The sequence below is a fragment of the Manis javanica genome, chromosome 11, assembly GCF_040802235.1.
Source record: "Manis javanica isolate MJ-LG chromosome 11, MJ_LKY, whole genome shotgun sequence".
In the NCBI taxonomy this organism is placed as follows: domain Eukaryota; kingdom Metazoa; phylum Chordata; class Mammalia; order Pholidota; family Manidae; genus Manis; species Manis javanica.
Window position 1 is genome coordinate 21,212,773 of NC_133166.1, and position 17,177 is coordinate 21,229,949.

Consider the following 17,177-nt stretch of genomic DNA (forward strand, 5'->3'; position numbering starts at 1 on the left):
AGGGTCTGATGCTTGTTAGATCTTTTTAAAATTTAGATAAAATGTGAGTATAATATAGGTATACAGAAAAGTATACCAATCTTTTAAACTTTATTCAGGGAGTGTACATTGTGTGTGTGTATGTGTATTTTTTTTTTACCTTTGTTAAAGCTTTTTATTTTGGAATAAGTTTAAGTTTATAGAAAAATTGCAAACATAGTGCATAGTTCCTGTTTACCCCTCACCTAATTTACCCTATGTTAACATCATATATTAGTATGATACCTTTGTCCTAACTAAGAAACTGACATTGGTACATTACTATTTAGAAACAAACTCCACACATTATTTAGGAAGTGTATGACTTGTTCAAAGGTTTATATATCCTTGTTACTACCACCCAGGTGAAGATACAAGTCATTCCCAGCTCTCTGGTTCCCTTTTCCAGTTAGAAACTCCAAAAGTTATTACTATTTTGACTAATATTTCCATTGATTAATTTTGTCTTTGAACTTTATATTAATGGAATCAAACAATAAATTTCTGTTTCAGGACCCTTTCACTCTATGTAATATCTGTGAAATTTGTTCATGAGATATATATTTTGTCATGAGTTGTATATATATGAGTAAGATGTCATTTTCCTGTGTAATATTTCATTATATGACTATACCAGAATTTATCCATTCTCTTACTTATAAGCATTTGGATTGCTTCTGGTATTGGCTGTTATGAATAAAGCTGTTATGAACATCCTGTACATTTTTTTTTTGTTCAAATACCACATACTCTTTTCCTACTGAGTTTTAGGGTATTTTCTTGAACAAATGCTTTGTCATTTTCTGTATCTCTTTAGGACTATTTTTATTTTTTTTCCTTACCATTTCACTGGGGAGTGGGTATATGTAGCTCCTTATAATGTCATGCCGGAGCTACTTTCCTTGTCACGTATCTCCCAGTCTGGCCCTGCCTTTTATGTTTCTTGATAAACTCGCTCTCTTAATTGTTGCTTGAACAGAAATTCCTAGTTTGGTAAAGTTCAATCTTTAAATATCTTTCTTTTTGAGTTCTGTTTAAGAAATCTCTGCCCACCCCAAGAAATGAAGATGGTTTCCTGTACTTTCTTTTGAAGCTTTAGGTGTTAGCTTTTACAATTAGGACTGTAATCCATCTTGAATTAAATTTTTGTGTGAAGTGTAGGATCAAGGTTCATTTTTTTCCATTTAGATAACCAATTGTCCCATTTCTTCCCCACTGAATTCCATTGGTGCTTTTGCCATAAGTTAAGTGGCCACATACACATGTGTCTGTTTTTGGATTCTCTTCTCTTCTGTTGGCCTTTTTGTCTATATGCACATTCATACCATATTGGTCTTATATACTGTAGCTTAATAGTAAATCTTGAAATCTGGTAGTGTAAGTACCCCAGTTGTGTTCTCCAAGGTTATTCCATTGACTATTCCAAGTTCTTTGCTTTTCCAAATAAGTTTTTGAATCAGTTTGTCAATTTATTCAAAGAAACAAAAACCCTGCTGTGTTATAATTGGGATTGCATTGAATTTGTAGATCAGTTTGGAGAGAAGTGACATTTAACAATTTTGAAGTAATATTCAGTCTCCCAATCCTTGAACATGGTATATCTTACCATTTATTTAGGTCTTCCTTAATCTCTCAGTGTTTTGCAATTTTCAGTATATTGTTCCTACACATTTTTGATTAGATACAGAGGTATCTTATTTTTGATGCTATCATAAACAGTATTTTTTTTAAATTTCAATTTCCAATTATTGCTAGTATATGGAAATGCAGTTGATTTTTGAGTACTGGCTTTGTTTTCAAGGGCCCTACTGTTTGCTTATTAATGTAAAAATTTTATGGATTCTTCTGCATCTTTTGTCATGAGTGATACTGGCTTATCATTTTCCTTTTTCATAATCTTGTCAGATTTTTTAAAAAAATTAATTATATAAGCAAGATTGATTTAACATTTGAGAGTCAATCACTCTAATACACTGCATGTAGAAAAAACCATGTAATCATTTCAGTAGATGCAGGAGAGGCATTTTACAAAATTCAAAATCTATATACAATTTGCTACAAACTTTTAATTATAGAAGTGAACATTATAAATCTGATAAAGGGTATTTACCAGCTTTCCCCTGCCCCAACAACAACTGAAAAAACCTTCAGGTAACATCATACTTGATGAAATATTGACCTCTTTTCCTTTGAAGTTGGGAAATGATGTCCATAGGAATATTTATTTTAAAGCCAATACCAGAAACCTTATTCAACCAGTAACTGTTTTAGCAGTTAGCCTATAAAACAATGGAAGAGAAAATAGTGCATTGACCATAGCAAGTAGTTTCATAAAACTTTATTTCAGTTCTGTAATTGTGTGCTAGGTTGGGATTTTTTCCTTCTGAAAAAGTTGATATCAGTTCAACAAATATGTGTTTGTTTAGTATGAGGTGCTAAGCACTGTGTTAAGCTCTGATGATGTAAACAAGACAAATACGGAGCTTATAACCTGTCGGGAAAAAAAAAAAGCAAATCTTAAGTTTACAAACCATTTACAGTAGCTTTTGGGGTAAATAAGAACAGTAAATTTACAAGGACCCCATATTGAAGAATCATATTTAAAATGCTTAATGAGTTTTTAATTCTTTAAATAAAAACTTTTAACAAGATTTTTGTATTTCTTAATTATACAATTTATGTGCTCCTTTGATTTTTTTCCATTACTGTTTTTTCTCTTCTGTGAAATGCATTCTGCTTTTTATCTTGAGATTTATAGGTTTACTTTTTACAGATTCCAATCAGTGTTAAATAATATTAGTATATGTATTGTTCCTCAGTTCTCTAGGAATGGTTGTAAAGTTTTGCCTTTAAGTGCATACTCTTCTATATAAAAAATATTTTGGGAAAATATAGCAAAGTTTTCACATTAATTATAATGGGTGGTAGGAGACATGTAATTTTCAGTTTATTCTTGATCTTTTCTGTATTGCCTGCTTTACAACACGCAGTTTACTCTTACTTTAAGAAAAAAAGGGAGTTTTGCCATTTGTAACAACATGGGTGGACCTAGAGGGTATTATGTCAAATGAAGTAACTAAGAGAAAGACAAATACCATATGATTTCATTTGTATGTAGAATCTAAAAAACAAAACAAAACAGACTCATAAACAGGGAACAGATTGGTGGTGGCCATGGGGAAGGGGTGGGAGGATGGGTGAAGGGGATAAAGAGGTACAAACATCCATTTATAAAATAAATTAGTAATGGGGAAAAAAGTACAACATAGGAAATAAAGTCAATAATACTGGAATTATCTTTGTATGTTGACAGATGGCAACTACACTAACCCAATGAGTATTTAGTAATGTATGTAACTGTTGAATTGCTATGTTGTACACCTGAAACCAATATAATATTGTATATCAATGATACATTGAAAATAAAGAATGAAAACAAAAAATAGATATCTAAAAAGAGGGCAGCATTTTTCAAAACAAAATGAAAACTTTTATTTCTATTTTTTATTAATCAAAAAGGAAATTGGTCATCTCATTGCTCTATAAAGAGACTTCTTTCCAAACATCAGTTTACTTTTGACTAGGGTCTAGGGAAAATAGCTATAGCTTTTCTCTTCAACCTGCTATTTTAGGCTTTCCATAATAAGACATCTAGGAGTAGGTGATCTTTGTGGGGTTCTTCCCTCTTTGGCCCAGTTTTTTCCTTGGGTGATTATATGCATACGAATAGAGTATATAATATAGAGGCCAAGATCAGGTCTCTAAAAACATCAGTTGAAATACAAAGTTACTTAAACTCAAACTGAAATATGAAGACTAGGTAGTTTTCTTTTCCTCCCAGAAGTATTTACATTTTGGGGTACAATTGAGAGATTTACACAGTTCCTTTCTAATTGATATAATTTGTTATATTCATTTAGTATTTATTGAGTCTGTGCCAAGCTACTGGAGAAGAAGGAAAACGTAGATGTGGTTCTTATCCTTGGAAAGTATGCCCATTGGTAAGGAAATTGCCACTATTCCACTATTTTTGACCTAGTGGTATTTTAATATGGATTACCTAAAAATACCAATACAAAATAGTGGTATGAATTGTGGTGTCACCCTGTTGGAGAAGTGGAGAGATATGATCCTGAGAGGAGTTTCACAACAGTTTTTCATGTCACTTCTTTCTCACTTTAAACAGTCTAGTTCTTAATGCTCTCATACCTCTCCTAGGGCTCTCTATCTTTATTTAGTCTTTGTATACTCCCAGGGATTATGCTTTGATTCACTGATTGAAGTGAACATGAACCTCGTTTTCCCCAGGTTACTTTCCAGGTACTATGGTTTCTTCATGGTCTAATCCCAGTTCTATTTCATTAGGTCCTGAGTAAAATATCTGGTTGGCCTTTTGTGAATTAGAGATGTCAACATGATTATTTTTTTCCATCTTTTCATTTGCCTCAGCTCTTAACTAAATAAATGCCTTTTACCAGTACTCTTAATTTGAGAAATTGTTATCTGTTGTTAGAGAAAGGCATTTCAACAAACTTGGGGCTTTATGTTTTTAAATTATTTTTAGTAGAACCATTGCAGAAATGTCCTATTGAATTTAATTGCAGTTCTCCTCAGAAAAGTTGCTTGAGAACCCAATGTAATGTGTTAACTGAGTGAATCTTTTGTCTTTTCAGTTGGAAAGACGTCCTTGATCACCAGATTCATGTATGACAGTTTTGACAACACCTACCAGGTATTTGTTTTTGCCATCTCACCAGTTGTTTCTATTTTGTATTACAAGTAATATTCAAGGTCTTGTAAAATATTCATTTGTTTACATGTAGTAATAAATATAAAAGCACTTTCTGTAATTTGTAAAAAACTATATAAATACAAAGTATAACTGATGTTGCTCATAATCCTCAACTTTTTCATTTGATTTATCCCCTCTTCCAAAGTCTATTGAAATATTATTGCTAATACCATCAGGGATAGAAGTAGGCATGATTTATATGTTCTCTTATATAGAGGTTTTATCCAAGTCTAGGATTCTGTGACATTTTGATCTACACTTGAAATCAAGACTAAATGAGTAATGTAATTAGAAATCATTACCAGAAGGAACTTTGGGAAATCCACAAATATGTGGAAATTAAACAACACATTACTAAATAACCCGTGGGTCAAAGATAAAATCACAAGGGAAATTAGACAACACTTTGAAACAAATGAAAATGAAAACAACATACCAAAATTTATGGGATACAGTTAAAGCAGTGCTACAAGGAAAAGAAAAAATACATTAAATCAATAATTTAACTCTTTACCTTGAGAAACTAGAAAAAGAGGAGTAAACCTAAAGCAAGTATGGAAGAAACTTTTAAAATATAGATTATTATCATTCAGGTATGGTGAGGCCAATAGAGCAAGAGATAATTACCATTGAAAAGATAGTTTATTATACTCATAGATCCCAAGAGGAGGGGGACACTCCATGCGATGGGAGGGAGGCACATTGGAAGTATTGGTGTGGCCAGGAAATGCTGGGGTGGGAAAAGGGAAACATGGGCAGGAGCCTTTATTGTGCTTTCTGTGGGAAGGATGGCTGAGATGAGGTAAGCAGATTTCAGATTGCCTAGTTTGAATAATTTCAGTGGCCTCTGGGGTGTAACGGCTGTTCCTAACAGTTGTCTGGTACTTGGTCATGGGATTGGGGCAGGGGAATAGTGGCCCTGAGTGTGGTAGAGGAGATGGTCCAGGTATGGACTCTTAAGTTGGTTGGTTTGCATGTGAAAGGTGCTCTCACAGGCAAGTTTACTATCTCCAGGAATTGGCAAACCCTGGGAGGGCCAGTCTCTCCAGTGTCAGGAAGTCCCCAGATGTCAAAGCAACAAAAATACAGAAAATAAAGACATTCTTAATTCAAAAGCTAATGAAGATTAGAGCAGAAATATAGGAAAGAGAATAGAAAAGCAGTAGAGAAGTACAGTGAAACCAAAAGTGGTTTAGGAAAGATCAGCAATAGACAAACCTTTAGCTAGACTAATCAATGAAAAAGGACGGAAGACAAATTACTAAAACCAGGAGTGAAAGAAAGGACATTACTATTAACCATACAGAAATAAAAAAGGATCATAAGGGAATACTATGAACAAATCTGTCAACAAATCAGATAACCTAGGTAAAATGGACAAACTCCAAGAACAATACTAACTATGTAACTAACTAAAGAAGAAATAGAAAATTTCAGTATACCTTTAATAAGTAAAATTAGTGATCAAAAAACTTCCCACAAAGAAAACCTTCCAGAACTAGATGGCTTCACTGGTCAATTCTATGAAACATTTAAAGAAAAACACCAGTACTTCATATACCTAAAAAAACAGAATAGGAGGGAACACTTCCCAACTCCTCTGAGGTCATTATTACTCTGATACCCGAGGCAGAAAAAGACATCAAAATTAAAACTACAGACTAATATCCTTTATGAATATAAACACAACAGCCCTCAGCAAAAAAACTACCAAACTGAATTCAACAACTCATAGAAAGGATTATATACCTTTTACCTAGTGGATTGGTAAGTTGGTACCAGGTTTACAAATTTGGTTAAACATACAAAATGTATGTAATGCACTATATGAGAAGAATAAAAGATAAAATCACATGGTCATTTCAATAGACATAGAAAAAACATTGTGATAAAAACAAATGAGGAATGCAAGGGAACTTCTTAAACATAATAAAGGGCATCTATGAAAAACCCACAACTAATATACTTAATGTTGAAAAGCTGAATGCCTCCTCTGTAAGATCAGGAACAAAGCAAGGATATCTTCTCTCAGTTATATTTATGGCTAAGTTATATGTATGTCTAGGGTATCTTAGTTTAAACCTCTTAATCGTAAAACAAAAATCAAAGAACAATGACAAAAAATGAATTTGCAGTGTTAAAACCTAGTACTTTCACTGAGGCCCTAAGCCCATTATAAATCCTTTTCTGTATTAACTTTCTGAAATGTTCCTATTAAAACAAATAAAAAGGCCCCTTTAAGTATCTATTTTACATCTGTTATTATGTAATTAGTATAAAAGCTTCATTTCAGTTGTTTTGTTTTAGTAATATATATCAAATGTTAATCTAATTAAAGGAGTGGTTAATTTCCATAATTACTGCCACTGTCTCAATTATTTATCAAACCATTTTTTGCTGAAAGCTAGGGTAAATTTAAAATCTGAATCCAGTCCCTTTTTTAGTGTATATTTTTCCATGTTTGAAATATTTTATTTCAGGAGTATGCCTTCTGATTTAAATACTTGAAAAACTGAAAAACGTGGGCATTTATGCCATATAATAAGTTTTAAAGTTAGAAGAACCTTTATTTACATTTTAGTTCTGCCGTTTGGTAGTTGGACACTTTTGGACAAATTACACCAGTTGGGACAACCTTTTTGGGAAAATGCTCTATTCTCTTGTGATATTGCCATTTACCATATAGAGAAATATTGATTGTTTTTATCTTCTTTCTTTGAAAATCTTAGCACTTGCTTTTCCTCTCTATTTTAACCTGTCAGCATTTTAGACAACTGTAATGTTCACACAGAAGATCTTATACTTTTGACTAATTGGCTATAAATTGGGGGTTCCCATGACCCCCTCCTTAGGTTCAGTAATTTGCTAAAATAGTTACAGAACTCAGAGAAACACCTGTGTTTAACAGATTATTATAAAAGATGCAGATGAACAGATATGTAGGACAAGTTATGGAAGGGTCCTAAGTTCAGGAGCTTCTAGCCCTGTGGAGTTTGGGATTTGCCACCCTCTGCACATGGCATATTCTTGTTTACCAACCTAGAAGCTCTTCAAACTGCTTCTAGGGTTTTTATGGAGTCTTCTTTACATGTGGTTGGTTATATCATTGACCACTGGTGACTGAGCTCAATCTCTAGCATCCCTGGATGTGGGGCTTGGGCGGGGGCTAGGGCAGCTCAAAGTTCCAAACGTCTAATCGTATGATTGGTTTCCCCATTCTGAGGGACTGACTTTATGGAAGTTGCCTCATTAGTATAAAATTAGATATAGCTGAAAGGGTTGTTAGGAGTAAGAAAAGATTCTCCTTTCACATTTTTTTTTTGTATCATTAATCTACAATTACATGAGGAACATTGTGTTTACTAGACTCCCCCCATCACCAAGTCCTCCCCACATACCCCATTACAGTCACTGTCCATCAGTGTAGTAAGATGCTGTAGAATCACTGCTTGTCTTCTCTGTGCTGTACAACCCTTCCTGTGCCCCCCCCTACATTATGTCTGCTAATAGAAATGCCCCCCCTTTTTCCCTCTTATCCCTCCCTTCCCACCTGTCATCCCCAGTCCCTTTCCCTTTGGTAACTGTTAGTCCATTCTTGGGTTCTGTGAGTCTGCTGCTGTTTTGTTCTTTCAGGTTTTTTCTTTGTTCTTTTACTCCACATATGAGTGAAATCATTTGGTGCATGTCTTTCTTTGCCTGGTTTATTTCATTGAGCATAATACCCTCTAGCTCCATCCATGTTGTTGCAAATGGTAGGATTTGTTTTCTTTTTATGGCTGAATAATGTACCATTGTGTATATGTACCACATCTTCTTTATCCATTTATATACTGATGGACACTTAAGTTGCTTCCATTTCTTGGCTATTGTAAACAGTGCTGCGATAAATATAGGGGCGCATATGTCTTTTTCAAACTGGGCTGCGGAATTCTTAGGGTAAATTCCTAGAAGTGGAATTCCTGGGTCAAATGGTATTTTTGTTTTTAGTTTTTTGAGGAACCTCCATACTGTTCTCCACAATGGTTGAACTAGTTTACATTCCCACCAGCAGTGTAGGAGGGTTCCCCTTTCTCCACAACCTCACCAACATTTGTTTTGTTTGTCTTTTGGATGTTGGCCATCCTTACTGGTGTGAGGTTCTCCTTTCACATTTATTGCTCTGTTTTCAGAGCTGTTTCAGGAGCTGGTAAGAGAAACCAAACATTAAAACAAAAGATGCTCCTTTCACTCTTATCACTTAGGAAATTACCAAACCACAGAGGTTTAGTGCCTTGCACTAGGAGACTGTGACAGATCAAAATACATATTTCTTATTATATCACAGTATAGCACCAGTGAACTCCACACTGGTAAATGCAGTGGTCATTTCTTAGTCTTCATCTTACTTGACCTGTAAGCAACATTTAACATTTTAACATGATTTCTTGAAACTTGTTTTCACTTAGCTTTCAGGATACCACACTTTGCTCATTGTTCTTCTACCTTTCTGGCCTCTCTCTCTCAGTTTATTTTGATAGTTCTTCTTCCCTGGTCTGTAAGTGTTGGTTGCTTCAGAGCTCAGCCTTGGGTCTACACTCACTCTAAAGTGATCTTATACAAAGTCCCATAGCTTTAAATACTGTGTGTAATGATTGTCAAAATGCTTATGATTCCCAAATTTACATAGTTAGCCTGGATCTCTTTCTTCCAATTCCAGATCCATATTTCAGCTGCCTACCTGACATCTCCATTTGGTTATCAGTTGGCATCTCAAAGTTGATATATTTGAAACTGAGCTCTTAAGATTCCCCCTCAGACCTGCTTTTCCTGTCCTTTCCCATCTCAGTTAACAACACCAGGTTTTCAGTTAGCTCAGGTTACCTTCATGATACTCAATTCTTCTTTTCTTTCCTACCCCACTACTACTCTATCATTATGTTCTATTAGCTCTGCTTTACAAATATGTCTGGATTCTTTCCCATCTCCCACCCCAACTAAAAGCATATTAGTCTTTAAGTCACAATAATAGCCTTCTAAATGATCTTGCTAATTCCCTTTCACAGTATCAGGTTAATTTCAACAAGCCGAATGATTCTCTTCTAAGTTAAAAGTCAGTGATGAAGTCTTAACTCCATACACAAAAGTAAACTCTAAATGGATGAAAGACCTGAATATAAGTCGTGAAACCATAAAACTGTTAGAAGAAAACATAGGCAGAACTCTCTTGAATATAAACATGAGCAACTTTTTCATGAACATATCTCCCTGGGCAAGGGAAACAAAAGCAAAAATGAACAAGTGGGACTATATCAAACTAAGAAGCTTCTGTACAGCAAAGAACACCATCAATAGAACAAAAAGGCATCCTACAGTATGGGAGAATATATTCATAAATGACATTTCAAAATATATAAAGAGCTCATATGCCTCAACAAACAAAAAATGGACAGACGATCTGAACAAACACTTCTCCAAAGAAGAAATTCAGATGGCCAACAGGCACATGAAAAGATGCTCCAATCGCTAATCATCAGAGAAATGCAAATTAAAACCACAGTGAGATATCACCTCACACCAGTTAGGATGGCTAACATCCAAAAGACAAACAACAACAAATTCAGCGAGGATGTAGAGAAAGGGGACCCCTCCTACACAAAAGGGGAATTTCGTCAACTTGGTAAAGAATATCTACAAAAAAACCTGTAGTCAACATAATACATAATAGTGAGAAGCTCAAGCTTTCCCATTAAGATCAGGAACAAGGCAAGGATATGAATGTCCCTTCTCACTACTGCTTTTTGGCATTTACTGGAAAGTCCTTTTTTAATGCAGTAGTTGTCAGGGGGAATACAAATATACAGATTATGAAGGAAGAAATAAAACTGCATGTGACATATTATAGAAAATTCAAAAGAATCAACAAGAAAAATGAATAAGCAAAGTAAATTGCTGTCCTATATACTGGCAATAAGCAAGTGGACTTTGAGATTAAAACAGTAGTATTTATATTGGCACTCCCAAAAATGAAATACTTAGGTACAAATCTAAGAGACTATTACAAGATCTGTATAAGGAAAGCTACAAACCTGTGGTGAAAGATAACAGAGAAGAACTAAATGGAGAGATACTCCATGTTCATTGATAGGAAGACTCAATATTGTCAAGGTGCCAGTTCTCACCTTGATCTGTAGACTGAGTGCAATCCCAAAGAATATCCCTGCAAGTAATTTTGTGGATAATGACAAACTGTTTCTTAAGTTTATATGGAGAAGCAAAAGACCTAGAATACCCACACAATATTGAAGGAAAAGACAAAGAGAACTAATGCAATCCAACTTCAGGACATAATATAAATATAGCTACAGTAATAAAGACTATGTGGTATTGGCAAAAGAATAGACAAATAGATCAGTGGAACAGAACTTGTTGTAATCTCATTTCCCAAACCTGTGTTTCTCCTTTATTCTCATATTACTACCATTTTACTCTTAACACTTCTGACACCAGATGTGTGTGGGTTTCTTCCACATCAACCAATTCCGTAATACTACCTGAGTGTTCGACAATTTAACTCAATTCTGACAGTTACCTACATGGTGATGGCATGAGATCCCACAGGTTAAGGTCTCAGTCCCACACGATTGCCCCCACTTCAGATGCCAATCACATGTAGTAGGTCCCTAGGTTACCCACAACTTCTGTCCTACTTGGCTACAAATTGGAGGTCCCTATATCCTACTCCTTCAGTTAGTTGATTTGCTGGAACAGCTCATGTAGCTCATAGAAACAGTAGAGAGTTCAGAAATAGACCCACACCAACATAGTCAACTGATCTTTGAAAATGGAGGAAAGGCAATACAATGGAGCAAAGAAAGTCTCTTCAGCAAAAGGCGCTGGAACAACTGGATGCACCATCCACTGCAAAGAAGTGAATCTAGGTAGAGGTTACACCCTTCACAAAAATTAGCTCAAAGTGGATCACAGACCTAAATGTGAAATGCAAAACTTAAAAATTCTAGAACATTGGAGAATATCTAGATGACCTTAGATATGGCAATGACTTCTTAGGTATAACACCAAAGGCATGATCCATATTGAAAAAATGGACTTCATTAAAGTAAAAACTTCCATTCTTGAAAAGACAATGTCAAGAGAATGAAAAGACAAGCCACAGAATCAGATAGTAATAAAGAATTTTTAATTCTTTCCATTTTGATAAGTTTTCACAGATGTGTCTATTTATGAAGCTACCACCACAATCAAAAGAAGATTGCCATCACCCTAAGAAAAATTTATCTTTAAGCCTTTTATTAAAAACTATAAAGATCGTGGAACAGAGATGGTTAAATCATAAGTCAGACAGCTAAGGAAATTCAGTTTTTAAATAAAAAGCTAATAAATATTGTACATATTATTATTTTGGAGAATATTTTTTTTTGTACAATTTATTTCTAGTTTTATACCTTTGTGGTCTGAAAAGTTGGTTGGTAGGATTTCAGTCTTTTTGAATTTACTGAGGCTCTTTTTGTGGCCTAGTATGTGGTCTATTCTGGAGAATGTTCCATGTGCACTTGAGAAGAATGTGTATCCTGTTGCTTTTGGGTGTAGAGTTCTATAGATGTCTATTAGATCCATCTGTTCTAGTGTGTTCTTCAGTGCCTCTGTGTCCTTACTTATTTTCTGTCTGGTGGATCTGTCCTTTGGAGTGAATAGTGTGTTGAAGTCTCCTAAAATGAATGCATCGCAGTCTATTTCCTCCTTTAGTTCTGTTAGTATTTGTTTCACATATGCTGGTGCTCCTGTGTTGGGTGCATATATATTTATAATGGGTATGTCCTCTTGTTGGACTGAGCCCTTCATCACTATGTAATGTCCTTCTTTATCTCTTGTTACTTTCTTTGTTTTGAAGTCTATTTTGTCTGATACTAGTACTGCAACACCTGCTTTTTTCTCCCTGTTGTTTGCATGAAATATCTTTTTCCATCCCATGACTTTTTAGTCTGTGCATGTCTTTGGGTTTGAGGTGAGTCTCTTGTAAGCAGCATATAGATGGGTCTTGTTTTTTTATCCATTCAGTGACTCAGTGTCTTTTGATTAGTGCATTCAGTCCATTTACATTTAGGGTGATTATTGATAGGTATGTACTTATTGCCATTTCAGGCTTTAGATTCATGGTTACCAAAGGTTCCAGGTTACTTTCCTTAGTAAGAGTCTAACTTAACTCATTTAGTATGCTGTTACAAACATAATCTAAAGGTTCTTTTCTATTTCTCCTCCTTTTTCTTCCTTCTTCATTCTTTATATATTAGGTATCAGATTCTATACGTTTTCTCTATCCCTTGATTGACTTTGGGGATAGTCAATTTAATTTTGCATTTGCCTCACAATCAGCTGTTTCACCCTCCCTACCATGATTTTACTACCTCTGGTGACAGCTATCCAACCCTAGGAACACTTCCATCTACAGCAGTCCCTCCAAAATAGACTGCAGAGATGGTTTGTGGGAGGTAAACTCTTTCAGCTTTTGCTTATCTGGAAATTGTTTAATACCCCCTTCAAATTTAAATGATAATCTCACCAGATAAAGTAATCTTGGTTCCAGGCCCTTCTGCTTCATGGCATTAAATACATCATGCCACTCCCTTCTGGCCTGTAAGGTTTCTGCTGAGAAGTCTGATGTTAGCCTGATGGGCTTTCCTGTGTATGTGATTTTATTTCTGTCTCTGGCTGCTTTTAACAGTCTGTCCTTATCCTTGATCTTTTCCATTTTAATTACTATGTGTCTTGGTGTTATCTTCCCTGGGTCCCTTGTGTTGGAAAATCTGTGGATCTCCATGGCCTGAGAGAGACTATATCTCCTTCCCCAGATTGGGGAAGTTTTCAGTAACTACCTCCTCAAGGACACTTCCTATCCCTTTTTCTCCCTCTTCTTCTTCTGGTATCCCTATAATGCGATTATTGTTCCGCTTGGATTGGGTCACACAGTTCTCTCAATATTCTTTCATTTTTAGAGATCCTTTTTTCTCTCTGTGCCTCAGCTTCTTTGTATTCCTCTTCTCTAGTTTCTATTTCATTTATTGTCTCCTCCACCGTATCCAACCTGCTTTTAATACCCTCCATCGTGTTCTTTAACAATTGGATCTCTGACCTGAATTAATTCCTGAGTTCTTGGATGTCTTTCCGTACCTCCATTAGGATGTTGAGTATTTTTATTTTGAACTCCCTTTCAGGAAGAGTCACAAGGTCCATATCATTTAAATCTTTCTTGGGAGTTGTATTAACAATTTTACTCTGGACAAGGTTCCTTTGGCGTTTCATGTTTGTATATGGTGCCCTCTAGTGTCCAGAAGCTCTATTCTGGAGCTGCTGAGCCCCTGAAGCAATGTTGGGGGTCGCAGAGGAGCGGTACTTGGAGAAGGAAAGAACTGTTCCCCGCCTCCCGACTGTTGTGCCTGTCTCCACTGCCCGAGCCAGTGGCTCGGTTACACAGGTATAAGTTTTTGTCCCAGAGAAGGCAGATATGGATTCCTGCTTTCCACAAGCAGCTGGAATCCCAGTCTCCCCAGGAACTCTGCCTGTATTAACTTTCCAACCCGGTAGTCGTACGAGTCTCATGAAAGCACCATGAAATGTAGGTTTGTGCCCCCAGCAGATCTCTGGAGCTAGGTATTCAGCAGTCCCAAGCCTTCCACTCCCTCCCTGCACAGTTTCTCTTTCTCCCGCTGGTGAGCTGGGGTGGGGGAAGGGCTCGGGTCCCATGGAGCCACAGCTCTGGTATGTTACCCCATTCGGTGAGGTCTGCTCTTTTCTGCAGGTGTGTGCAGTCTGAGGCCGACCTCTTTCCTGTTGCTCTCTCAGGATTAGTTGCGCTAATTAAATTTTCTAATTGTATCCAGTTTTAGGAGGAAGCCTCTGTCTCTCCTCTCATGCCCCCATCTTTAATCCCATTCTATTTTGAAAATTTTATAAGATGGTTTAGTCACTTCTTAGGATGTTACCAAAAGAAAAAGTTTAGAAATGAAAAATAGTTCAGTCAGCAGGAGTGCTTCAGTTCTTCTGGACTTTTTTAGATGAGGTATCCCCAGATTTTTAATTCCCTGCAACTCTATAGTTTATAGGCTTTTCCTAGATGATGTTCTCATATGTACAGTAGTTTGATTCTGTGCAAGGTTTCTCTCTCTCGTCAGCAGAGAAGCTACAGATACCAGTCTTGGGCAGAAAAAAGTATTGATGTGAACCATATGGGAAAATTCCTGAGAGTGTAAGCTTGAATCTTTGAGAGTAGAACCAAATATTAGAGGCTAAAAAATCTCAGGTAGGTTCAGAGTCTTAGGGTAAAGGTATGAACTAGAGTAGAGTTCTGTGGGTATTTCTAAAGTAATTCATTGTATTCAAGTTCTTTGTGAAATTAAGAATTTTAGGGGCATACTTGAAAATGCCATTTCTATTTCTTCCTGCACTAAGACTATTGCTGCTATTCAGTCAGATACATATATGGGCAGTAATGTTGGTGGAGTGAGATTACATAGAATGACTGGTAAGATTTTGATTCCTTGTGAAAAAGTTGTTGCTAATGAAGCCAAAATATTGTACGTTGGCATTAATAGGGGAGGCTATTAACAAACTACAAGTTTTTGTAAGAATAAGGTATGATCCTAGATGATATCTTAGTTTCGGTCTAACAAGAAAATTTGGATGATATAGCACCCTACACCTGTACTTAGGTAAATCAACTTCAGAGTATATCAGGTATTATCTTTAAATATTAATAATTAACTACATGTAGTTAGCTGTCAACTTAGTTAATATGGTGAGGAGTTCTTCAGTGAATCACTCAAGATTCCCTATGCCTAACCCCCACACACAGCAGAAAGACTTCTGAAATGAATAGTTGAAGAGCTCCTCTCATTGCTACAAAATTTTTTTTATTAAGGTATCATTGATATATACTCTTACAAAGGTTTCACATGAAAAACAATGTGGTTACTACATTCACCCATATTATTGAGTCCCCCCTGATGCCCCATTGCAGTCACTGTCCATCAGTGTAGTAAGATGCCACAGAGTCACTATTTGTTACACTGTTGTCTTCCCCATGATCCCCCTTACACCATGTGCACTAATCATAATACCCCTCAGTCCCCTTGTTCCTTCCTCCCCACCTGCCCTCCCCCACCTTCGGTAACCGCTAGTCCCTTCTTGTAGTTTGTGAGTCTGCTGCTATTTTGTTCCTTCAGTTTTGCTTTATTGTTGTACTCCACAAATGAAGAAAATCAGCGATAAATGAATGTTTATGTAGGCCATTAGCTGCCTTTGACATACTGTCTGAATAAATGAGGTTCTTCTAGTGAGATATTTTAAATATAGCCATATACCATTCCTCTGCATTCCTCAGGGTTCCTGATTAGATGTTCAGGAACAGTAAGTAAAGTTTGTAAAACCCATATTCCACCCTATAGCAGAGTGGGATTTACATCTTCAGACTGTCGTAGGTGGAATTAGTACTTAGATTGTATGTATGAAACCTCAAATTGAAAACTGTAATTGAAATAGTCATACAGTTTGAGATAAAGGAGTAAGATTCTTTGTTTTAAATAAGTCTGTGTGTAACTGAAATCTACCAAAACTGTTAAAAAAAAAAAAAAAGAAGAAGACCTTAATAGATGGAGAGACATCCCAGGTAAATAGATTGGAAGACTTAATATTTTTTAAATGTCAGTGCTAATCACCCAAAGCAATCTTTAGAGTCATTGTAACCTCGATCAAAATTCCTATTGCCATTTTTATAGAAATAGAAGAGCTGATTCTAATTTGCCAGAGCCCAAACAGTCTTGCAAAAGAAAATCGCATTGGAGGAATCATACTTTCTTTATTTCAGAACTTACTACAAAGTAATCAAAATAATGTGGTACTTGCACAAGAATAGATATGTAGACCAGTGGGATAGAATTATGTGTCCTAAATGATTCCATCTATCTACTGACAATGGATTTTCAGTAAAGGTGCCAAGGCCAACCTACAGAATAGGAAGAGATATTTGAAAGTTATTTATCTTGATTTTGGTAAGAAGATGGCAGAGTAAGAGGGCAAGGTGGAAACCTCCCAGGACCCATAGAACATGAAAATACAGCGAATACAACTAAACCTGAAAATGATCTGAAGACTGCAGAACTGAGTGTCTACATGTGATGAAGAAGAGAAGACCTCAGAGAAAAGAGTAAAATGGCGAAGCTGAAATCTGGGGGAATCCAAGCTTTCCCTGCAGCCCCAGCCTACAGGTGGGAGGAAGACAAATGGAGCAGGGAGGGAGTAGAAGCCCAAGATCTCTGAACACCTGGCCCTGGAGTTCTGCTCTGGGAGCATGAACCCACACTACATGGTGCTCTGG

The 17,177-nt window shown here is 36.0% G+C and overlaps 1 protein-coding gene across 4 annotated transcripts in view; it reads left to right on the forward strand.

Moving 5' to 3' along the window:
* Positions 1 to 17,177, forward strand: part of RAB6A (RAB6A, member RAS oncogene family) — a 118,267-nt gene that overhangs the window by 37,634 nt on the left and 63,456 nt on the right. For all 4 annotated transcript variants that reach the window (XR_005063403.2, XR_005063402.2, XM_037026280.2 and 1 more), the window contains exon 2: positions 4,692 to 4,750. Coding sequence is in view for 2 of the 4 variants with exons in the window: in XM_037026280.2 (XP_036882175.1) it covers positions 4,692 to 4,750 (59 nt within the window). In the remaining 2 variants the exon portion in view is untranslated. The remainder of the gene's footprint in view (positions 1 to 4,691; positions 4,751 to 17,177) is intronic.